The sequence below is a fragment of the Lepisma saccharinum genome, chromosome 12 (assembly GCF_977018435.1).
Source record: "Lepisma saccharinum chromosome 12, izLepSacc3.1, whole genome shotgun sequence".
Taxonomy (NCBI): Eukaryota; Metazoa; Arthropoda; class Insecta; order Zygentoma; family Lepismatidae; genus Lepisma; species Lepisma saccharinum.
Window position 1 is genome coordinate 43,607,744 of NC_139240.1, and position 26,061 is coordinate 43,633,804.

The 26,061-nt window shown below is 35.7% G+C and overlaps 1 protein-coding gene across 1 annotated transcript; it reads right to left on the reverse strand.

Moving 5' to 3' along the window:
- LOC145996036 (uncharacterized) lies at positions 1-25,887 on the reverse strand. The gene is made up of 3 exons (XM_083132229.1): positions 25,735-25,887; positions 7,479-8,243; positions 1-2,476 (listed from the first exon to the last, which is right to left on the reverse strand). Exons 2-3 carry the CDS (start codon positions 8,196-8,198, stop codon positions 2,192-2,194), a joined length of 1,005 nt encoding a protein of 334 aa, XP_082988355.1. The 5' UTR covers positions 8,199-8,243; positions 25,735-25,887; the 3' UTR covers positions 1-2,191.
- Between the last annotated feature and the right edge of the window lie 174 nt (positions 25,888-26,061).

The window sequence follows — 26,061 nt, forward strand, 5'->3', positions numbered from 1 at the left end:
TAATTTTATATAAATGTATGAATTGTACAAATACATATAAATTAACACAACATTCACATTTTAGTCAAATACTACACGAGTCCAATTCTCTTAGGCATTATAGTAGATAGCACTTCATGTAAGTATTAACAGTCTGATACAAAGGAAATACTGACATTGATCAGACTGGATAAGGATATGCAATTATTCAGTCTTAGGTTTGAACAGTAACCAAAATCAAGTTTATGGGATATATTAATTGGACTATAGGCCATAACTTTCTTTTCAGTTACAAGTGTAACTATTCAGTATGATTCCTTCTTCACTTAATTATCAAAATTAAAACGAGTACAGGAAATGATGTAAGTTCTCTTCAAGGCGTATACCTAGGTATTACTGAAGATAATAAATAATAATCAAGACGATAATATTTACAGTGAAACTCCGATTTTACATTCCCAGGTGTTGCATTTTCCTGCATTTTAAGTTTCTTTGGTTTGGTTCCCTAAAAATCATAAAATCGATCTTCCACCGTATATACTGAGAGCAAGACGTGTCTTTAGACATGAATTTATACAATGTTGTTAGTAAACTTTTCTCTGCAAGTATATCCATGTTAGTATTATTATTAAGTTAATCTAGAAAATGAAAGTAATAAAATTTAATGAGAAGAAACAAAAAAAACAGCCAAACTTAAGGTATCAATGTAAGACATTTACTCTTTTGATTCTTTAAAAGGAGAAAAATGAATCTGATAAACAAAATACGGTTAAACAACTTTTAAAAGAACTCTCCAACAGGCATGAGCCAAGTTAGCAGTGCAAACTGTAGATCAGTAACAGTAACTGTCAGTGCATTACGCAAAAAGAGTAACATGTATACATAACTTTTGCAGAGTATGGAGGCTAGCACAAAAAAATACATTTACTACGAACAAAATATGCAAATTCAAGATTACTAACACTTCTCACGCTGTAACTATGCAATGAAAATTATCAGACAATACTGAAAGTTTTGCACTAGAAACATGTGTATTAAAATGTGCCAACCATAAAAATAAACATTCTTTTTTCTTTAAAAAAATGCACTACATGATTTGTAGCAAGCATTAAATTGGAAAGAAAACAGATAAAACATGATTGATATAATCTGGCTTGAACACAATGGAATTAATGCTAGTAAAATACAAAATTTAAATTAACAGTATATCATTATTTCATACAGAATTGGAATAATCCATATGTACATTTGCACATATGTATGTATTATTTCTTGTAATAGTCGCAACATTTTTGCTGTTACAAGCATACTTGTGGGCAAATTTGCTGTAATTACAGCCAAACTCACTGACCATGAACACTATTATCCTGTTTAGGTCAATTAACTGCTTTATAGTACTCTAAAAATTATTTTTCTTAATGCTAACTTGTCAAAATATTAATTAGTAAATAATATAAAACATTTCTTGTTTCAGCATGATATTTCTACTTGATCAACAAGTTATTGAATGGAGAAATAATAAAACAACCATTGCTAACATCAAGGTTGAATGTATAGAATTTTCTTTGCCAGTAGCGTTACCTATAGTCACATGAATATAAAAAAAAGTTACAACAGACATACACTCATGACAAGTAATCAACAAGTGAAGTGGACCTATTCTCACGTACAGATCTTTACAGATGTTACATAGGAAACTATCATATGAAAATATGAAATGAATCTATCTGTGTCTAATAACTGAGAAACTTACACATTGTTTCAAACACAAAAGTAAATAAAATTTAATCACAAACATTTTAAATGTAAAACCATGCAAGTTGTATTCCTTACAAAAGCAATTTCATTAAATTTATGAATAAATTAATATATCACACATTATTTGAAGTTCTTAAACATAAATCTGAAGCAACACTGTTTGAATTGAAATTAATTAATGCACATACAAATTATGAACATTCAAATCTCATTTTCTGACAGAAAAATGACATGTATTATTATAATTTCTACTGCTTTTTATACCTATATATTTCTGGCAACAGCTTATGTGAATATTCCCTTCGTTACAAATTCATACTAATATCAACTATTTTCTTAATGTAAGTAAATTATATTGTAATTTTGGTCTCAGTTTAAAAAATACATGAGTCAAACCTGAAATTACTGGTCAAGTAGGTAATTGTCCAATCATATAGATACATTATTCACAATACTACCAAGCTTGCATTCTCCTATATGTAGAATGCCCATCGTACCTTCTAACACTACCTACTGGAAACACATCTAAGGCATTTACATTAGCATACTCTGTGCCTTGTGATACTGTAAAGTAATCAGATAGTTTCGGTTCAATGTCTCTCGGGGAAGGTGAATGATGGTCTCTTTTTCGTGTTCGCTTGAATCTTCTGGTTTTGTGTAAATCTTCATCATTTATTTGCAACGATATGAGATTTTTGTAAAGACTTGCTTCAATTGGAATGTTTAATTTTTTGGCAGCCTGTAAAATATTCAAAAAAAGAATAGTGAATTTCAGTTACATAGAGTGATTCAAAAGTTATTAAAACTCAAAATTGATTCTTATTAATGTGAAAAATATTGGGAAATACTCCTCATACTTTTGTACAGTAATAGTACTGTAAAAGAATACAATTTCCTGGTCCACACATCATCAGAAAGTTTGCAGGTGTGGATAAAGGTAGTGAATTTCATGATGCCTAGTCTAGTCGGTAGGTGTTTGACTCCCATGCAGAAGACCTGGGTTCTAGGGTGAGTGATCTAATAAAGCAGCCTGAATAAAGCACCCTGGGGTTCACCCAGCCTCAAATAAATGGGTACCTAGGAGTAACCCTGGAGGAAGGGTAGAGGTTGCCACAATGCGGTGTTGATCACATCGCCTCCAAAGTGGCTGAGATCAAGAATGTGTGGGGCCATATCCCCTAAATGTCCCTTCATGGCACTGTGCAATATACACAGGTAACTTTACATTTTTTTAACTTATGTGTTGAGCTATTCTGCATTTTATTGTAAATATTTTACAGCACATTTCTACCTATTGGGTTTCTTGCAATGAGTGTTGAGCTATTAAAAAAAATGTGCGTTCAAATTCATTTCACAAACAGTTTACATTCATTTTGTATGTAAATATATCCTATTTGTGGTGGTAGAATGAAATAACTATTAGGTATGAGAACAATAAGCAACATGTGGTCCACCTTGTAATCAAGGGCTCCGGGATCGACATCTGGTGGGGACACAATGCACAGTAGTTCGGATCCCACTTTAAACCATAGGTCCAGTCCTGATTAGCCCATCAAAAATAAGCAAACAATTTAAAAGATGAATGGGAGAATTTGCTGGGTACAAAACAGTGGTTTGTGGATAAGTTTCAATGTATTTAGAACTACAGTTAGTTTATCACAGATAAAATGAAAAAATAACGTGTCCATAATTGTAAGAGGTGCTAAACATAAAACCAGGAAAGGAAGAAGAGGCTAAACAAGGACAAAAAATATTTTGCAACTCTTGTATGAGATTTTAATAAGTAAGCCATGTAGAGTAAAAAGTTTCAACATACAGTCTTCCCTTAGTTTTCTTGGTACTTAGTATTATACGGACTACCTCATTTGTCTACGTTAAATGATATTCCCCTCGCAAACATGAGTCTTTTAGCGTACCGTGCAAACCTCCCACTTTTAGGTTAGGTTAGTGTGTTCCATGCAACCGGTGTTACAGCAGGTAACAGCAAAATGTAAAGAATTAAAAAAGTTGTTTCAATAAAATGACAACACTGTTAAATATATTAATGAACACCGTTGCCGTCGAGTAGATATTGCCTAGGACATTTTTCTGCAGCCGACAAGTGAAGAGGGAGGCCGTTCCGCTACCCTGAAGAGGCAACAAGGGAGAAGAGGGTGCCAATGCAAGGAAAGAGCGGGAAGGACTTTGGAGCATAGTGTGCTATGGTGTTATTCATATGCCTGTTAAGGGGCCCTGTTGCCGTTCATACTTACCGGATCAGGCAGTGTTTGTCACATCGGATTGGCAGGAAAGAGCTAAATTCCACCTAAAATAGGAATACCATTTCTGTGAAGCAACAGAGGTAGACTGCAAAGCCAAGGGGATTGAACTACAACTGAGACCAGTTAGGTAATAGACGAAAATATAGTTCCTTGGTGTGATTTGTGATTTGGACAAACCTTGCTCCAAAATACTAAGTTGGCAACAACAGTAGTACTTCCCTTCCACAAAGGAGTGGAGGTGTGTTGCCTGCTGTGCTCACCACACAAACGTCAAACTGACCGTAGAAAAGTGTGGTTCTTCTTCTTCCCCTTTGCACCTTATTGCAAAGAAACAAAGACAGATGAAGAATTGACAAGGATCTACCACTATTCATTGGATTTTCATGGTAACTGTCTTATGAGTTGTAGTTCTTTCTTAGAGTGTTCTAGGAGTGTTTGTGGCTAAATCACTGGGGGGGGGGGGGAGATAACGTCTAGTAGGCATAATTGTCGTACTGATAGCGGTAACACTTTTGAAAAAGTCATGCCATGCCACTGGTGTCTTCCTATTATGTCCATAACTGTTTCTCTTGCTTTCCCAGAAAACAGACTGTCTAAAATGAGATAGTCCGTATAATACTAAAGAAATGAGGTAGTCCTAACCTAATCTAACCTAAAAGCAGGGGGTTTGCACGGTACAGTAAATGACTCATGTTTGCGAGGGGAATATCATTTAACGTAGACAAATGAGGTAGTCCGTATAATACTAAAGTACAGTTTTCTTTAATAAGCTTGCTGGAAAGGTAAGGTGCATCTTCCCACTAAATCTACACAAGTGAACATCTACTTTGATGGTTGCACTTGCAGAAGAAGAGTAGCATCTATGCACCACTTGTACTCAGGCTGCATTTATTAGTATTGGTAATAGATTTATCAACAATTTCTATGGTGTTGAATATTCATCAATCACTAAAGAAAATCGCAGTGGGAATAAGAGTATCACTGTCGGTATGGGTATCTGCTCAGCCTTAATACACACACACACACACATATATGAGCACAAATGCTAAGTCCGAAAGATTAATTCAAGGTTTTAATTACTTGTTTGTGAGTTATGCACAGTAGAACATCACCAAGATGAGCTATGACCAATAATTACATATTCTTCAAGTAAAGAACAGTAATAATAATGATTATATAGTTAATACAAGTAGAACAAGTGTTTTGTTAAAATATCACCTTTAGTATTTATATATATATGCTCCTGCACTGCCGAATGGTAAGTGCTGTGCCTTTGTATCTGAGGTTCGATCCTTGTTATTGAGCCATAAGGAGTAAACATCAACATAAGAAACCACAAAACTAGCATTAACTAATGAAGTTTCATGAGTAGGATTAAATAAAAATTCCATCTGAATTACCTGTATCTTGTAAAACCTCCATTGTCTGAAGGTTGTATTATTTGTGGTGCTTTTTATAACAAGAAAATGCAATAACAAATACTGTATCCAGACTTCAAATGATATCTGGTACCTATTTTGAAAGAAGTTAATTTCAATCATATTAATATTTAAAGATCTAATTAAAGGTAAAAATAATATCTGGATAATCCGTATTTCAGATCATTGATTGGATAAAATTCTATACAGGGTTCCGCAACTAACCAGCCAAAATTCTTTAAATTACCATTATTACTAAAAATGTTATACTTGTCAAAAGTTTCTATTTGAAACCCATTTTATGCTCCGAGAGGTAAATCAGAACTGGGCCTACAGTTTTATGTGGAATTTGAAGCCATGTGCAATATGTTTCCACTGAGAACCCTTGATAGCAAGTCAATAGAATTATTCCCTGAACACTGAGAGGATCGAGTTCAAATTCTATTTATTGGTCTTGCATAGGAGAGTAGGGAGGGACATATGAACTGTTGAACCAATCCACTTGCCATGGTGGAATACTGCATTGCCGAACTTATGCCTCAGAGAAACAGTTCGTAATCTGTAGGCACCTACACCAAATGATTGCTGCTGGACAGCAATGAATGGGTCTCCCACTCTCTGCCTCTCCCTGAACTGCATGCAAAAGGTCCATGTTGACAGCAGAAGGTGGTATTTACAACTGGGCAAAAAACTAGGCATGTGGCAACACTGCTTTTTGCACTTTGAAACTCCCACACTTGGAGATGTGAAAAATGACTCAGTTCTCTCAGTGTGTGGGGTTTAGCCATTATGCTAGAGGAGACCAAATTTCATATTTCTAAATGTTTAAAACATTATTACCCTATGGCTTCCATGATTAAATAGTGGTAATGTTGCCTTGTAATCAAGGGATCTTGGTTTTGATGCAGAGTGGAGGCACATAGGACCAGTTCTGATTACACTATATATGTGCATAAACTGGACTTAGCCGATCATGTTGTGCTAACGCCATCGCCTTGTAATCAAGGAGTTCCACGTTCAATACCTGTTGGTTCACACACACCTTACAAACTGTAAGTCCAGTCTCAATTAGTCTATATGTGCATAAAGTGGATTTAAAACAAAAACCCAAGATATGGTGCTGCAAGTAAGTGATTTAACATCTCACGAAGTGTACAACTTTTTTAAAAAATATCATCACATGGAACAATTTACCTTTGTATAGTTCGTTAAGCCTATATGTGCATAAATTGTACTTAAGACAAACAACTCAAGTATTATTACTCTAAACAGTTTGACACAACTGATAAGATCTTACCAAGAAATGGCACTGCAAGTAAGTGAATTACCAAAAGTTGACCGAAATTACAACTTTTGGGCCTCCCTTATGGCATAGTGGTAATGTCATTGCCTTCTTATAAAGGGGTTCCATATCCGGTGGACACACATAGTGGCTTTGATCCCACTTTAAACTATAGGTCCAGTCCCGATTAGCCTATCTGTGCATAAAATGTACTGAAACAAAAATCGAACTCAAAAGTACAATTTTTAAAAAAATACTACAGGGCATTGACCCACTGTAAACCCTCAAGAGTTATGTTGATTTCGTTTTAATAGACAGATTTCAATGTTTTATATAATATAAAATTGGTTCCAGCATGTGGAAAACACAAATAATGGAGATATTTGATCCCAAAGTATGGTCTGCGAAGAGTACTTTCACGTTTTTTTTTCCTTTTTTTGTGAAAACCATTTGTAAGCTCATTAAAATAGCAAAAGAATGCGTCGAAAATAACTATTAGTCCCAAATCTAGCAATCCTCATCTAACAGCGTATAGCTGCTGTTGTGGAATGTCGTGTTTGGTGCTATATTCAATCGCACGAAGCCTTTGGGCTGTTCTGCTTCATGGCAAGGTAACATGCTAAGGTAACACACGTACTTTACTTTACAACAGCACATTTCCGCAAGCTAAAAACAATGACAAATTTTTATAAACAATGTAATCTTCATAAACAATTCAAAATTCTCGAGGGGATACAGGGGGTCAAGTGTACCAATACCACATAGGGGAGAAAATATTACCTTAGTGCTTGCTATCTTCTGCAGTGCATGCTGGAAGTACTTGTCCGGCCCCCTGTCAGATATCGATGCTTTCAGGTCTTTTATTTCCCTTGCAAGTCTCAGAGAGGAAAGAAACTCTGGGGTTTCAAATGGCGACACATATTCATCCTCACTTTCCTCATCCTCCTCAATTTCTGGTGGAATCATCAGGGGCACTTGTGGCTCACTCTGTACAGTTGGTATCTGAGGAACTTCAGAATAACGCACAAGTTCCTTCTTAACTCTTGTTTTCTTCAAAGGTAGATCCTTACATGAACAACATACTACCTTGCCAACTGCATCTACCTTCTTGCTCTGTGCAACAGTACTAACAAAACGTTTATTAACACTACCGCTAGTGTTCTCTTGTCTTTTAGGAACATTGCTCTTATTTGTGTGTGTTGTCGCACATTGACATTTGGAAGAAATTTTTACTTTGTTGCTAGTTCCAGTCATATTCTTGACTTTCATATTAGAATTTTGAATATTGTTTTTACTTCTGGTACTGTCTGTTAAGGTTTGCTGTTGTTTACAAAGGATTCCTCTTTTAGCTAGCTTCACATTCTCATTTGGTGCATTTCCTTTAATATCAGCAACACCCAGAATTTCTCGATGGCTTCTCTCTGACCTTCTTGATTGAGGTTCCTTGTTGTGGCCATCCAATAAAAATGATACTTGCTTTCGTTTTCCTTTGGATACCATCTTTTACTAATTGCAGATAAATGTTGTCATTATTCAGAATATGATCTGTAAATGAAAATACCACATGATACATTAATAAGGAAAGTATAAGTTCTCTCTTGCTAACAAAACATACATACCCAGGAGTAGAAAAAAAAATTCAGTGATCACCCCTTTTGCTCAGAAGCCAGCATTATATATAAATGCAAATACGGGCTATGAAAGCCATGAATCCAACTAACAAAAAGCTACACATTTTGAAATTTGATCTTAAAACATTTAATTTATGAATAAAGACTGAATTAAAAGTAAATAATTCTTGCACCCAAGTCACCTCTTAAAGATGGATCTACCAGTAACAGCGTGAATAACTATGCAATACATCCTAATACTATATCATGGCAGATTTTAAAATTTGGATAGCAACAGTGAAAACATTTACAATGGCATGTTTATTATTCTGATTGAATGATACACATGATAAAGAAAATGCATAAAAATTTTAAAAAGCAGTGTACTCTTTATTATATATTTCTTTTAAAAAAAGCAATGGAAATTTCCATCAGTGAACTCAAAATTTAAAAAAAATTAGAACTCAATTTGAAAATTCAGGTGCCATGCATGGGATTACACAATAAATACACAACTGAAAATAAGTATTGCAGAGATACATTATGTGGATTTGTAGACATCTATTAAACTCTGCCCACTCCCACACATTATTTTTCATGCAGCATGAACATCAATAAGTTTCTTTTATGAAATTTTGAAGAATGGAATGCTGAATTTGAAGTTCTCTAACTAATTTTACACTATCTCACAAAATATCATTCTATTATAAATTCTGTAAAAAAAATATTCATGCATAACTTATGGATCATCATGTGTGCAGTAACTTGCAATAAAAAAAAAAAAATATATATATAATGTAAACTGTCCACTTAGAACAATATCTGACTGCTAACATACTTTTCAGAAGCTAATTTGTCAGAAATTGTCAAATGTGGTATTGTGTGGTGTATATGGCGTGCCAAGGTTCCGTCGAGTCGTTTCCTGCCTAGGGAAAACTCAGCATTTTATTAAAGGTGCCTGTACCTCAACTTCCGCGAACAGGATATTGGTGAGAAATATATAGTGCGGTTGGGGGATAGGAAGGGGCAACTTTTGAGGAACAGTTATGATAGACAGTTGATAGAGTTGCGAGAGGTTTTGTGATAGTTGCGATGAACGGCTTTGTGATTACAATCGACAGCTTAGTGGATGAACAAGGCAGACATTGAAGTTTAGTAAATACGTACGTATGTACGTACGTACACGTGTGTGTGTGTGTGTGTGTGTGTGTGTGTGTGTGTGCGTGCGTGCGTGTGTGTGTGTGTGTGAGTGACTGCCAACAGCCCTAGGCAGGACAACACCACAGGCCATTACACCAGCTAGGTATGTGTTTCCAGGGGTTACATAATATATTCCAATAAATTAATGAAAAGGATTTCGGCGTAGTGTTCGTAAGCGGTGCAAATTAAGATGGTCATTCAACAAGGGCTGTCCTAATTAACATCGTACAGTATTGACTTTAAAAAAAACATTTCCCCTATTCTAGGCAGTTTCCATATCATTCAGTACAACTTATGAAAATCATAATGGTAAGAATTAATATATCAATATTACTCAACATATATTGAACAAATACATTCTGAGCTTGCTTCTGGCATTTTCTTCTAGAGCAGCTCACTCAAAATACCAAACGTTACTATTTGATTTTAAAAAAAGGCAATTTAAAATAATTAGAAAAATTTATCGCTGTCTAGCCTTACAAAACCAATTTTCAAAGACCTTCAAATATTGCCTCCCCCATGCCTCTGTATGCGTGTGTGTGTATGTAAGCAAATATGTTAGAAGCAGTATGCTTCACTCAATTCTGAAATGTTCTAAAAAGAAACATGGGTATACACAGGTACAGTCATGGACACTGCTGGGTTGTAACGATTCCATTGAAAGTGCAAGTCATTACAACCCAGAACAGTCCATGACTGTACATTACTCATACATGTAACTCATTCTATCTCACAATTGTCTGTACGTCATAAACACAAAGGATGCAAAAAAATAACGGATAAATTTATGTAAGTTGCTAGAGGATTTCAGAAACTACATTTAGAATTGCAGAAAAAGCATTGTAATGAAACATTTGTTGTACAGTGTAGAATATTTTTAAACACATTCACTTATTTAACATGTCATTCCCTAAAATTGTAATATTATTACATTTTTTTCAGTGAAATAGGGGGCAACAGTTTCAAATGTTTAATGAATTTTTCAAAGTTTCATAGGTGTAAGACAAAGTATTGCAGAATTGTAGAAATGATTGTTACAGTAAATTTGAACCTTGATGAAAGTAATAACCACTGTTTGGAGTTCCGAAAAGTGCAAGTTAATGGCAAAAACAGGATGAAAAAGTACCTTACCCAAGCATCTGAACTACCCATATGCAAAGCATTTTTCATTCATAGAAGAAACAGAAAATCCTGCAGCATAGTGCAAATGGTTGCAAAAGTAAATTTGAAGCTTTCTCAAAGTGGCTAGCATTGTTTGCAGTTCTGAAAAGTCCTAATTATCAGCGAAAAGAAGATCCCCACCTCCCATTGACACGGAATTCTACCGATTACTGCCGAAACCAAGGGTGTTGTGCTTGAGACCAGCACCAGCATGATGAGATGTTGAAAGCATTTAGGGAAATTACTGTAATGCTAAGAGCCCTAAACATGACTTGCCTAATTGAGTGTCAGTGAAATGGCGAAGCCAGGTAAAAGTGGCAACAAGCTATGGAATGCAGTAAGTTGCTTCAAGGAAGATTTAATCTGAACAGATAGTAAGATTATTCGCTGAACTTTACCTTCAAAAAAAGGAAATGAAAAATTTGGAACGACTTGAGATGACCGGACCCCTCTCCGATTATCTTCATATTTGGCATACTCACTAATTGAGGCCTCCTAATCACGAATCTGAAGTTAAACGTTGTCGGAAACGTCTAGAAATTGCTAAATAAGCTAAAATAAAGCGTTAGTTTTCGGAATGGAAACTGTCTATTTTCGCGAATTTTTTTGTTTCACAAGCAAATATATATATTCCTGATAGTTCCACGACATGAAATTTTAACTGTTTGCCTAACCTAACCGAAACTAACCTAACCACACATCAATGGTTCATAATTATTTTGCAATTTCTAGACATTTCCGACAAATTTTAACTTCAGATTCCTGATTACCAGGCCTCAATTAGTAACTATGTTAAATATGAAGAAAATCAGAGAGGGGTCCGCTCATCTCAAGTCCTACCAAAAATTTCATATGAAGTAAATTAAGAATGCAAGAATTTTAATGTATCCCTTTTTATATATGAATGGTATATAAATTGTGCTTTCATTTAAGTTCTTCCGAATAGGTTTCGTTGAAGTTTGTGTTTTCTCTCGCGGGTTTTTCTACATTACCTTGGGAACTATAGGGTATGCTTGTATGGTCAAGTGTATGGCATTAAATCCATTATTCATTCAAAACTTGAAATTATTCCAATCGAGTTGTCTTTTTTCTTTTCATTGGGACATTCTAACCTACCTAATCTACTTGCACCCTTTTGAAAGAAAATGTTTTCAACTTAAGAAAACATTATTTGATTGATTTGGGGCAAAGTTCCTTTTGCTTTATTGCGATTTCATCATGTTTCGATTTTGATTTACGTCTGTTAACACATACTGTGGAGTTTTAGTGATTACTTACTGCGTGTTCGTTTGACACTGGTTCTTTACTTCCATATGTAATTCTGTACTTGCCAACAGCAATTCATTTACTATCATCTTTGTTACGAACTGACCTTCCTACCTACGTCACTTGTGAGGTACGAAGTGGTTTCCGGTGTTGGTTCACATAATCTGTTCGTTTACTGTGCAGTGTTCAGATGTATACTTTCTTCTTGTTGTCGAAATGTTTGAAGATTTTGTTTAATAAATGCTTTCATAGTTAGGTTAGGCAGGACAGGTTTAGTTCCCTTAGCATTTTAACAATAACCCTTGTTGGGTACTGGTGCGATCTCGCACAAACACATTTCACTCGCTTGTTTCGTCATTTTTAACATTCGTACTTACCGATTATGCATTGCGAAAGGTTCTTGAAGGTGAGATTTTGCTCTTGTGAAGAAAATAACCCCAGAAACCATTGACGGATAGCCCCAAAAAACATTTTCGGATAGTCCCACAAATCATTTCCAGCAAGGTTAGGTTAGGCAAGCATAGTTAAAATTTTGTTCATAACACAATGTGATACAGCTTAACAATCTATAGAAACTCAATTCCGTAAGTACTTTCTCCTGTAAAAATGAAGAAATTCGTTTGTGCGAGATCACACCGTTACCATATCTTGTTCATGAGAAGTGTGTAAGGTAATTTTCAAGTTGTTTTTTTCAACATAAATAACTTTTCTTCGAGTCCAAACAGTGCTCATTACTTTAAGGAAGGTTCAAATTTTGTGTGACAATGATTTCCAAAATTCTACGATAATTAGTATTTGTGGCAGGAGAAATCATAAAACAATCGGAGGCTAGATTCTACTTTACGTCCTTATTGCCATTTGGAGGTAACCGATGGGAGTTAACAACACCACAGGCTCGTATTTGTGTCCGTGTGTGCAGCCCCACTAACCATTCACGATAGGCCCAAAAACTATTCACGTTAGCTCCAAAAACCATGCACGGGTAGCCCCACGAACCATTCACGAGGACGAAGTATGCCTACGAGGTTAGGTTAGGTTCCATTAGCACAGGGCGTGAAATTTCCGGTCACCAGGTCGCCATTGGCGACCAAAAGTTTTAGGCTGGCGACTAAAATTTCGTTGTTTCAAATGTGTGTCAAACACGGCTCAAGACTTCACCTCTTGAGAGAAACGGCAGAAGTTATAGAAGAAATTCTAAAACTGAGTGATATTCACACTATTAGGTGGTTAGCCAGCAAAGAACGTGCAATAAGAGCTCTCTTGCAATCATGGAAAGCTGTTGTGACCCATCTTGAACAGATGGCCCATAGAAAAGACAATGATGGTGCTAAAGCTAAGGGTTTGCTGAAAAGTTTGAAGCAATTTAAATTTGTTAAGCTTCTGTACTTCCTTTTGGATTTCTACGGGAAATAGAACCTTTTAAGCGTGGCACTACAAAATAAGAATTGAACACTGTATTTCAGTTTTGGCTGACCTGGAATCTAATGTTGGACCAAGCGAACAAGATTTCTTGGACCATGTATCCATTTCAGGGAAGATCAGGGATGTGCAAGAGTTTCAGACTGTTAGAGGAAACTTAATTAACAATGTGAAGGTGTACATCACAGAAACATTGCCGTCTACGTCAACAGATGCGATTGCATCTCTGCATGTTTTCGACACCTTGGGTTGGCCTCCCAAAGAAAATATTCTTCTTTTTGGGATAGAAGAAATAAAGAAGCTCTACATATACTTGAACCTGAGCCTTTTTAATGAGAAAATGGATGTTCTGTCAGCAGAGTGGACACAATACAAACTTTTGTTTCCTTCTCCAGCTTTGAATCAGACGCTGGAGAAGATCCACAGTGCGGACTGTTCAGTAAGATTCCCCAATTTGCTCCAGATTTTGACATTTTGTGCTGTTCTACCAGTGAGCACAGCCTCATGTGAGGGAGGTTTCAGCTGTCACAACAGACTCAAGACTACTTACAGGAACTCTCTGAAGACTGAGGCACTGGATGATTTGCTCAGAGTTTCCATAAACTGACACCCTCCCCCCCATCCTCCCTGTCAGAGTTTGACCCAGCAACTGCGATTGATAAGTGGTACTTCAGTGCAGAACGACAGCGCTACACAAACATTAATTCCTAACTTTTTAATAATTGCTCATATTTTTATTATTTATCAATATAAAATAGTGGCGACCAAAGATTTTAGTCCGGCAACTGATTTCAAACTTGAAATTTCATGCCCTGCGATTAGCACTCATTTCACCCCTAAATATGTGCTTCATCATCGAAAAATTTCCTCAGTACGTTCAATTACGCATATCAGGACAACATCGGTTTTTATCGATTTCCTCCTCCAGTTAATTTTTCCTCACTTTGGGATTTACATTGTTGAATTCCTTATACAATAAGCTTTCCAACGACATATGACAAATATTCCTTAGGAAAAGGACGTAAAGTAGAATCTTACCCAATCGGAACCACTACCCATTAACCTGATTTGCTTTATTTTACTTTGCTTTTCTGTAACTTTTGACGAATCGCGAAGATGAAGATATGATGATAAGATGAAATGGATGAAGGGACAATCACACACATCGACACAACACAACACATGCTCCACAGAGGAGTATGCTGGATGTGACTACAGGCACCAGAGCCTCATTAGTCTGCCAAAATGCAGTCCAGGGTTCACTTAAACATTTTATATACGTAAAGAAATTTCAGAATTTCTATGGAGAACTAGTAATAATAATAATTTATTTCCGTAAACCTGCAATACATAGGTATGGAAAAAGTCAAGGATTACATGTGTATTATTCAGAGTTTTTCTACAAATAGTTTAAGATACATGATTGTTAAGAATATGATATATCCTTAAAAAGTTACATAAAATTAACATACACAAAAGGAGATACCGTATACTCGCGTCTATAAGCCTCACTTTTTCCCCCCGAAAAGTGGACCAAAAAATGGGGTGCGGCTTATACACGCGAATGATAAGAAAAGCATGTGCGGCTTATACACAAGAATGAGAAAATATTTGCGACTTATGCACGCGAATGATAAGAAAAGCATGTGCGGCTTATACACACGAATGAGAAAACATTTGCGGCTTATACACGCAAATGAAAGAAAGTGCAGCTACTGCTAGGATACTAAAATACGTACGTTGATTTGTTATCTTTATCACATAACGGATTCATTAACAGCAAATCCAACAACAATGCATCTGTAGCAGGCTTTGCAACAATATGATAAATTATCTTTAAACTTTTTTTTGCAACAATATGATAATATCTTATCTTTGAAGGTTGTCGGCCTGAGGTCAAGGTTGGTACTATCAAAGGGAGGATGTCTGGCAGAAGAATCAGCTACGATGCTCATTTTAAACTTCAAGCGATACGATATCCTGAAGGAAACGGCAACAGATCTGCAGCGAGATATTACGATGTGGACGAGTCTAACATTCGTCGATGGAGAAATCAGAAGGAACAGCTTGCTGCAAAAAGTGGCCAGAGAAATACATTTCGTGGAAAAGGAGCCAAATTTCCACAGGTAGAAGTAGTTTTGGCCTTTGTAAATGAGAGAAGAAGTGCTGGCTATGCTGTAACCGTAGACATACGTTTTCAAGCTCGTGAAGAAGCTTCAAAGTTAGACATCAGTCGTCAAGCTTTCCGAGCTAGTGCGGGATGGTGTTCAAGTTTTATGCGTAGGAAAAGTTTATCGCTTCGCCATAGGACAACAACTGCGTAACGTTTCCCTGCAGACTTTGATCAGAAAATTGTTAAATTTCACAAATACGTGATTCGAATACGAAAGTCCAATGATTATAGCTTGTCTCAGATCGGCAACGCGGATGAAACACCAATTTACTGGGACATGCCTATGTTCAGCACAGTTGCACCGAGAGGCTCGCACACTGTATCGCTCAAGACCACGGGTGGAGAGAAACAACGATTCACTGTAATGTTGTGTGTTCTCACAAATGGAAGGAAACTGCCACCATGTGTTGTGCTTAAGCTTAAGAATGTGCCAAAGGAGGCATTTCCACCGGGTATTATCATACGTGCCCAGCAGAAAGGATGGATGGAAGAAGAACTGGTATTAGACTGGATAGACAAAGTGTGAAATAGAAGGTCTGGTGCATTGCTGAACAAAAGAGTTTGCTGGTGTGGGACAGCTTTCGTGGTCACCTAACAGACAAAATACAGACAACATTACAACATGTTGAAAACGGATGTAGCTGTGATTCCTGGGGGTCTAACGTCTGTACTGCAGCCCCTAGACGTTTGTGCAATTCGCTCGTTTAAAGCTGCGTTCCGGCGTCTGTATAATGACTCAATTAGTGCAGGAAACCACGAGCTTACAGCAACAGGAAAGATCAAACATCCGACTGTCAAGCAAGTGTGAATGGATTCTGGCAGCATGGGAAAGTGTAAAGTCGGAGACAATTGTGAAGGGTTTTTCTGAACTGCGGCATATCCAATGCCCTAGATGGTACCCAGGATGAAATGTTGTGGGATGATGATGCTAGTGATGAAGATGACAATACCTCTTGTGTAGAAAATATTTCAACGAGTAGCAGCAACAACCGTGAATAAGGGCTTTGAGGACTCAAACTGAATGATACCATATTAATATGTAGATCATTGCGCTAAAATAAAGGTTAAAATACTTTTAAAATACTTACTGGAAATTGGCTACCTACGCCCAAAAAAAAAAAGGTCAATTGTGCGGCTTATACACAAGAAATTTTCTTTTCCTGAAATCTAAGGCCAAGAAAGGGGATGCGGCTTATACACGCATGCGGCTAATAGACGCGAGAATACGGTATTACTGAACAGAATTTCATACATGAGGGCATATATGTTACAACTAGTACAAAATAAAGTATATATATATATAAAATGAGTAAATATGGCGCAATTACATATGATAAAATTAGAGGTATCATTAGTTAATTTCTAGACCTGGATTTTCTAAAAATTCAGTTAGACTATACAGTGCTTTTTTAGCAAATAGTCTTTTATAGCTTTTGCCTGTTTAATTTGGGGTGTGAGTATTTTAATATTGTTTGGTAGATTATTATAATACCATATTCCAGAATTCAGTGGTGTGTTTTTTGATAACTGCAGTCTGTTTTGTTTTAGGTGGTAGTCATTTTTGCTTCTAGTGTTATGGTCATGCATTTGGTAAGTTTTGGTCACTAGACCAGTATTTAAAACAAATAAGATGACTTTGTATATGTATAGAGAGAAAACAGTCATTATTTGTTGCTCTTTAAAAGTTTCTTTACAGGAAGTTCTATAACCTAATTTAAACATAATTCTCAATGACCTTTTTTGAAGTCTTAGTATTCTGGAGATTTTAATATGAGAAGCTCTACCCCATGCTACAATACCATATTCAATATGAGGGTAAATAAGTCCATAATGGATAGTTTTATTGATTTCAGTTACGTTATAATGTGCTAGCTGTTTCAAACGATAAAGATTTGTGGCTAGTTTACTACATATATTATCAATCTGCTCGTCCCATGTTAAATCATTGTCTATGATAACACCCAATAATTTGGTAGAATATTCTCCTTCTATTTCTATATTATCAATGAAGGTAGTTTGTGGGACATTTTGTTGTTTTTACTTGAATTAAAGGTCATACATTTAGTTGTATTATTGTTAATAGTTAGTTTATTTAGGTTTAGATATTGAATTATTTGGTTAATTTTTACAAAATTATTAATTTCAAGATTGGCAATATCTTTGTTATTAATCAAAACTGTTGTATCAGCTGCATAAGTAATTACTCTCATATCTTGATATTCAGGGATGTCATTAATGTATAAGATAAATAGCAATGGTCCTAAAATTGATCCCTGAGGAACACCACTAATAATACTTCTCGTGTTAGAGGTGTAATCAGTGAGAGTTCCACGTATATTAAAACGTATTTGTGTATATTGCATTCTTTCCTGTATATATGTTTGTATTAATAAATGTGGAATCCCTCTTATTCCATAGCTATAGAGTTTGTCCATCAGAATTTTATGGTTTACTCTATCAAATGCCAGTAACAGTTAGATATAGTGAAAACACATTTCTTCAAATTTACAGGAGAAAAGACTGGAAAGTACATACGGAATTGAGTTCCTGTGGACTTTTGGAAGTTGGGAATTGTGTTCTTTCCATTTGTGCAAATTATTCGGCTGGTAAATAATGTCATTTTCGACATTAATATATCTCCGTTGCACGATAGCTCGTGCCACCATTACCGTCGACTACATGAATCAAATGTTCTGTGCGTTCGATTATGTAACCCCCGGTCAGTGTAGCAACCACGCGGTAGTTTTACAAGATGACGTGTGAGCGGTTTTTTTTTCCTATTTAATTTTCTGTTTGCCTAACCTAACCTTCCGTGAACGGTTTGTGGATCAATATTAGCCTAAGAACCATCATTTTTCGGTTAATAAGTGTCAGTGTAGCAATCACGCGGTAGTTTTACAAGATGACGTGTGAGCAGGGTTTTGGTAAATTTCTCGTATCGGACAAACGGCTGAAATTTGCTAGTTCATTTAATTTGAATATTCGTACTTACGTATTCTGCATTGAGAAACATTGCTGAAGGTGGCATTTCGCTTATTTCACGGAAATAAGCTCTATTTGCGACATATGGAGTAAGTTTTCTTCGTTTCTTTTTGCCTTCGGTAATATGCAAAATGGCGGTCACAGTTTCACTACCGTACTCGGCATGCAGTGTTTCCACCCCACTGCACCCAAAAATACCTACATAGCCCCACAAACCATTGATGCATAGCCCCACGAACCATTCATACATAGCCCCACGAAATATTTCTGGTAAGGTTAGGTTAGGTAGGGTCACAATAGGTTCCAATAGTTAAAAATTGGTTTTGAAAAAAAATATGCATAGCCCCACACACCATTCTCGCATAGCTCGACGAACCATTGACGCATAGCTCCACGAACCATTGACACATAGCCCCACAAACCATTTGCGGAAACGTATCTTCTTCAGTTACAAAAACACGTTTGGAAACACTGACCGGGATTACGTCATCACACACAGGCTACATCCACCTGGAAGTAAATGGATGCAAGAGCTTTCGTGCATCGGTCACACATTTATATCGAAAAATAGATGATTTACCGGCAAAATTCAATGAACGATGCGAGAAAACACTTCCCCGAACTTCCACAAGTCTAAAGAAACTGCATTCGGTAAGTAATTTCTCCTGTAAATTTGAAGAAATCCGTTTGTCCGATACGAGAAATTTACCGGGTTTCCCCCCCCCCCCCATTTAATTTTCTATGTATGCCTAACCTAACCTTCCGTGAATGGTTTGTGGATCAATTTTCGCTTAAAAACTTTTTGTGAATAGTTTGTGCGGCATTTTTAGGTTAATAAGTTTGGAAACACTGCATATCAGCTGACGATAGACAACATGAGTCAAGATTTGCCCGCCATATTGTGTGTAACGAAAACGAATTAGCAACGACCAATAAATACTTGTAATGTGAAAAATTACGCTTTTTTCTGTGAAAAAAACATAATCCCAAGTTGAAAAATGTTCCGCTATGCATATAAGGTAAGCACAAAAGTAAATAATTCGGAAATAAAGGAGTTAAATGTGTTTTCACTTTATCTAACTGGTACCCAAATGCCTTAGAGAGGTCAAGGAATACTGCATTAACAATTTCATGATTTTCCAAGGAATCAGATATGTAATTAATCATTTGAGCAAGAGCTGTATTTATAGATTTACCCGAGAGAAATCCATGCTGACATTTATTTAATACATTGAATTTGTTGCAAAAATTGAGTATATTTTTAGGTATAATTGTTTCAAGAATCGGTATAATTTAACAATACAGGGAATTTCTCCAATTCGTTTGAATTTTCGGTTACTTACTAATTTGGGTCTCCTAATCACGAATCTGCACTTAAAATTTGGCGCTCACGTATAAATTTCGCGCTTATTTGGGGGCAGGTGAATCCGGCCAATTTCTAACATGCCCTTAACAGGGAGTCTATAGATATAGGCGGGTAGCCGGAGCGGAGCGGAGGCGGGGCCGCGATAGCGGTTGGGGGCGGTAAGTCGATTACCCCAGGGGCGGAGCCCGGAACCGGCGGGAAATTCGGAAATCGAGGGTGTGGAAATAAGAACTTAAGGCCGTACTAAAGGCAATTTTGTGGTAATTTTTCGATAACAGATGGCAGCACCGTTTGCCATGGCAACCGAGGGCCATGTTGCCAGATCTCCGCGTAATCAAGGTAGATACATACAGGTTGGTCGATTAGGGTACTCCTTGATGGGATATGACGCACGTTGGTTAGCAGATTTTATTGAAAAATCTAAGTAGATGTGGAGCAACGTAATTGTTTATCATGAGATTTTAGTTGTATGTCCTTATTAAAAAAAATACAACAATTTATCAGCAATGCAAGATAGTAATAGTCGTAATAGTAATATAAAATCCCTTGTATTGTATTATGTATTTCTTTTAATATTTAGAAAGCAGAAGAGAACATACAAAGATAGCTGTAGTTAATTCAAACACGAAATGCATAAAGTAAGAAGAGAATTGAAATAATTGAAAACATTTTGCAATTACGTTTAAAGCAAATGCTGCATTGACTGTAGAATTCACTTTATATGACAGTACTTGAACGTATTTATATCTTTTATCGGTGACGTTAGCAGATCTTCTTCATAAATTTGCAGAATTTCAGTGAACATGTTGTAAATATTTATAAATATTAGCGCTCTCTAACGATCCTCAATCTTTTATCCTTCAAGTGAATAAACATGTAATTCTGCACCCTTATTTTTACTGAGTTTTAATATCGCGATTTTGAAAGAAAAATGTCAGAAGAATCCTGGATACACAATAGAAGACATAATTGTTATTTTTGTAATAGATCAATATTAAATACAGTTTTGTAGCGCATCTAATTTATTTGCATGTCATGTCACCACACAATGTCCTGTTTCATAGTTCTTTACGGATTTGGTCTATTCTGGTTTTCAGTTCTGCAGCTGATGTAGAATCTTTGGAAGTATGAGTAACATTTTCAAGTAACAGTAACTGTAAACTACTTACGTTATGAAATTAGTAATTGTAACTCAGTTATTTTTCCACCTGACTAGTAAGTTGTACAATTACTTTACTGCATGGAAAGAAATATTAACTTGAACCAAATGTTCTCCTCAAAGAATGGGTAAATTGACGATTATTAAAGCCGGCCCCCCTGGCGGAGTGGTTAGCACATCGCGCTACGATGCCAGGGGTCCAGGGTTATAATCCTGGACTGGGCATAGATGTTCGTGAGTGTCCATTCATCAATTTCATCATATCCACTCATCTCTATCATCGTAAACTAGCCAAAAGTGACACAAAAAGTGAAGTAAAATAAAGCAAATCAATCAATTGATGATTATTAAAATCTCGAGACCATGAGGACAATTTTGTATTTTTTTCGTCAAGAGCCAGGATGTATCCCAAGTTTATTTGTATTAGAACACTTACCATATAAGACTACATACATAATCTCCAACAATCCTCATGGACAGTAATTTTATAGTTCAACAAAAATTCTAAAAAATATTTGGTTTGCTCAACAAAATGAAATGAAATGTTAATCGTCATTGTTGTAACAGAAGTTTACTGTGAATTTTATTGCCTCAATGTTTGTACATGAAATGTAAGAAATAAGTTATAATTTCATGAAACTTAATGCTTAGCATTTAGTGGTCATCGGTGGTGAAAAGGACATCTCGCTTGCAACTCATGATCCGAACGTCTTACGAGATGAAACAAATCTAGAGTAAAGTAACTGTAATAATAACTATGTCAAGTACTTTCTAAAGAACAGTAATAACAGCAATTATATGCGAATTACTTTCTCAAGTGATTAACTCATAGTTACTATTCAAACACTGCTGATATGTCATAGAGTTCAGCAACATATTAGTATGAATTGCGAGGGAAGTTGAGCCTCCCCCTTGGCAAAGTGGTAACGTAATCGCCTTGTAATACAGGAGTCCCAGGTTCGATAGACGGTGAGTGTACAGTGATCGTCAAATAAAAATGGGACAACTAGATCCTGAAAGTCTCCCTTCTCTGCAATGCGTCTTGTGTGTTGTCTAAATCTACGGCGATGAGTGAATTGTAATGGCAAGTTCTGTCACTGCCGTTGAGTTAGGCAACACACATAACGCATTGCAGGGATGCAGGTATTTCAGAATATAGGTGTCCTATTTTTATTGCCGGTGACTGGATATAGTGGTTTGGATCCCACTTTAAACTGTAGGTCCAGTCCCAATTAGCCTTTCTGTGTATAAAGAAGATTTAAAAAACGTATTTCGAGTGAAATACAATACAGTAATAAATACCATTAGAATAGAAGTTCAATAGCTTACAAAATAATTGTTCACAGGGACTACTAAAACTAGATTTTCGGGATATATAAAATCATATTTACGTTGTTGTTTCAATGCATATTTATTATTTTTCTTTATAGTACCCTGCAAAACATTATTGCGTTCTCTGAGAGCAGTGTTGGCGATTGGGTTCCAAAAATGGGAGAGGGCAGGGACACTTTAATTTCCATTGGTAGATGAGGTTTTTTATATTATTGGGGTAAAAGTGGGGGCCATCTGCCCCTCCCCCTAATTGCCGCCACTGTCTGAGAGATATGCTTTTTGCAAATCATTTATTTTCTTAGGATTTTTGAAAATACCTCTAAAAATTTAAACTTGCAAGAATATCAATGAATGCGTACCAATGCTTAGAAAAGACAAGTAAGTCACACCCCTGGCACTGATTTTTTCTCCTGTTTCCCCTAATATACAATTTACAATTGATGACCACTTGCTATCAGATATTATGAAGGCTTGAAACATAATTTCGTGAGCATATTTTGGACTCTTGATTTCTAGTAAATCATCACCATTCAATCAAGTGTCTACGCTAGCAAGCAAAAATTTATGTACTCTTCCATGTAAAGTTCAAACAGTCCAGTTTGTTGATTTACAGTATATTCCGTAGAATAATAGTTTTTCCGTAGAAGCTTATACACCAACTGCCATTGTCGGTCAAACCTATTGTCCTTTTATACAAATTTCAATAGTGATATTTACTATTGGTAGAAGACACTTCGATTAGTTTCTCAAATGCTCATCTGCAAAAGAAACAAATAAAAATAGTTTTATCATCGTATATGAGACTATGAACTTACAAAACATGTTTCAAAAATATTGATATTACATTGTTACAACCTTAGACAAGTTGAGTTAATAATGGAACTTACAGATGTTGAGTAAATGGATTTGAAAATAATGGATCCAATTGGCACTATAATGCTTAATGATATCGTCCTGTTATTAAAGGGCAGCTTGGTTCACGATATGAACTCACTTCAATGATCTAACTTTGTAATGAATGTTAAATATGATGATCCTAAAACAGAAATTGGCAAAATAATTGTTAGAAATATTTTCATAGTAGAGTGATGATTGCAACGCTGTATGGAGTGAGGTTCCTCCAGGTTCGAATCCTGGTTTCATGTATGTATTTAATCATTGTCTTTGTTCTAATCATCCATTTTATCAAATCATTATTCATCATCATTGTTCCAAGGAGCAGAAGTTGGAGGTAAAATAACAGAAATACATTATGAAATGGAAATTCAGTTCCTACTATATTTTTATTTGAATTATTATAGTAGACCAGCCAAGAAGCAAAAAAGCTTAAAAAAACTTTTATCTGCATGGAATGTTAATAATAGGCATCCATGCAAAATCAATTAGTCTGAGAGAAAAACTAGTTAAGATTCAAACTCACTGGTATTTGAAGTAAACTATTTAGTACAAACGGCTACTGAAATCCAATCTGATAATGAACCAAATATACGTAGCATAATCAGGACAAATTATGATTTCTATGAAGCTCTATGTCATCCACAATTAAATTATTGCCCTTGTACTTGCAAGTATGGGAACATTTATCTATACCGGTACTCATTTTGAAATTCTCAGTAAATATACAGACTTGTGTTCGATAGACGGTAAGATTTTAGTCTCATAACTGTTAGGGTGTACTTTTACACTTTAAATATATACAGCATCAAGTTATTGGATGAAATGCACTCTCATTATGAGCCGTTCTAAATTATAAAAGGACAAGAAAACAGAAGAGCTTCATACAGTTTACAAAACGTGTTTTCTGACGTGTTTCTGTAAAGGAAGATAACAGAACTGTGTCCGAAACTTGCAACATTCAGGGATCTCACATTACATCTATTCGAATCAAACCTAACTTAGCCTGACCTACTTAATACATATGAATATTTGCGAGCTGCTTCAAAAATAAAAAGAGACAAACTCTTGTAGAAAATAAGTCAGCAAGTACTCGTTTCAACCATGTACAAGAGCAAAGTAAAAAACATTTAAACAAACTACTGATTTGTAATAAACATTCCGATGTTGTACATGTGAATAGCACGAGTTTCGTAGGTTTGGAAATTAACTTACAGGAATGAAAATAGAGCATTTTATGCAATATTGATTTAATGATATCAGATATAATCTATATTAAGCTACGTATATTTTATGCTATAGTAATGATCTCAAAATGGTAGTTATTAGGATTATGCCTAACGTAAAATATAACATTCTATTCTGATTTTACTTTTACAAAGAATTATCAACTTCGTTTGGAAGTTAAAAAAGTCATGCAGTGTCAAGCGATATTCTCACCGATATTACATCAGAAGATATTTCTTCAACATGTAAATAAATTATACATTTTGCCTATATTTCAAACATTTTGCTTTGATGGATAATATTAAGCAACACGCAATTAAATATTAAGACTTGCCTTCGACCTTGTTCAGATTTTTAACATCCTCCGTGGAATATTTGTTCCCTTGTTCTCGTATATGTACGGGATTCGATATCCTCTGGTAGCTTGGTTTGATTTTCACTCTTTCAAGAACTTGCATTGATCATATCGTTAGAAAGCACGGAGTGAAATCTTGGCAACAGTGTATGCTAAAATAGCACCACGGAGTATATTGCGACGGAACGCCACTTCAAAAGTTTTAATGATAAGCACTATTCTCTGAAGGAACGAAATGTTTTCATTTTTTCACATAGTATTTCAGATGCTTGCGGGAAGAACATGTGATCTTTGCTTTACCACGAAATCTTCCATTCTAATCATAAAAGAAAGAAAATGCACCGGTATTAACAAAAGTACCACTTCAGCGCCATCTGTCCGCAGCAGTTTGAACATGACGGAGACCTTATATTTTCTGTTATTTACTTAAATCCCTTCAATCGTAACAAAATTATAAGGTTCACATGTTCTAGTGAATGAAACAATCTTTTATATCGGAAAATTTCTTCCTTGCCGAATCTATATTAGTTGTACGGTTACCCTTAGAAATTTCGGTCTATGCTTTAGCATGGCTTTAGAACCCCCTTAATTTCGATTATTTTGCTATTTCCACGTGTGAGCGCCAAATTTTGACTGCAGATTCGTGATTAGGGGGCCAAAATTAGTGAGTATGCCGAATTTCAAACAAAATGGAGAAATTCCCTGTATTGTAAAATCGCTCCCAAGAATCTTTGAGAATGTAGAAGTAAGTGAAATAGGTCTGTAGTTCTCAATATTATTTTTATTTCCCTTTTTATGAATAGGTACAACTTTGTCAGTTTTCAATATTCTATTCTAGGAAAGATTCCAGTTCTGATTGAGGAATTCACTGCATGAAGCAACATAACCTTACCTAAGAAATCAGAAATCAACCTCAGTGAACATCATCAAAAACTTCCTTTTGCAGAAAAAAATAGAAATAAAGCCACGAATCTTCTTTGCTATTTTGCACTATCCGCGTACACGAAAATAAAATGGGGAAAAAAAATAACAACGCGCTGCAATAGTTTCGCTTGTCATTTGGTTTACATCTCGAAATCTAATGCTGCCAAGTAATAATCCTAAAATACTTAGGTAGTAACTGCAGTGTGGCTTTTCCTCTGTTTTGATTTTTATAAATAACAGTTCCAAAATAAAATCAATGTATTTTTCAGTAATTGACATTATGTAATACCATTTA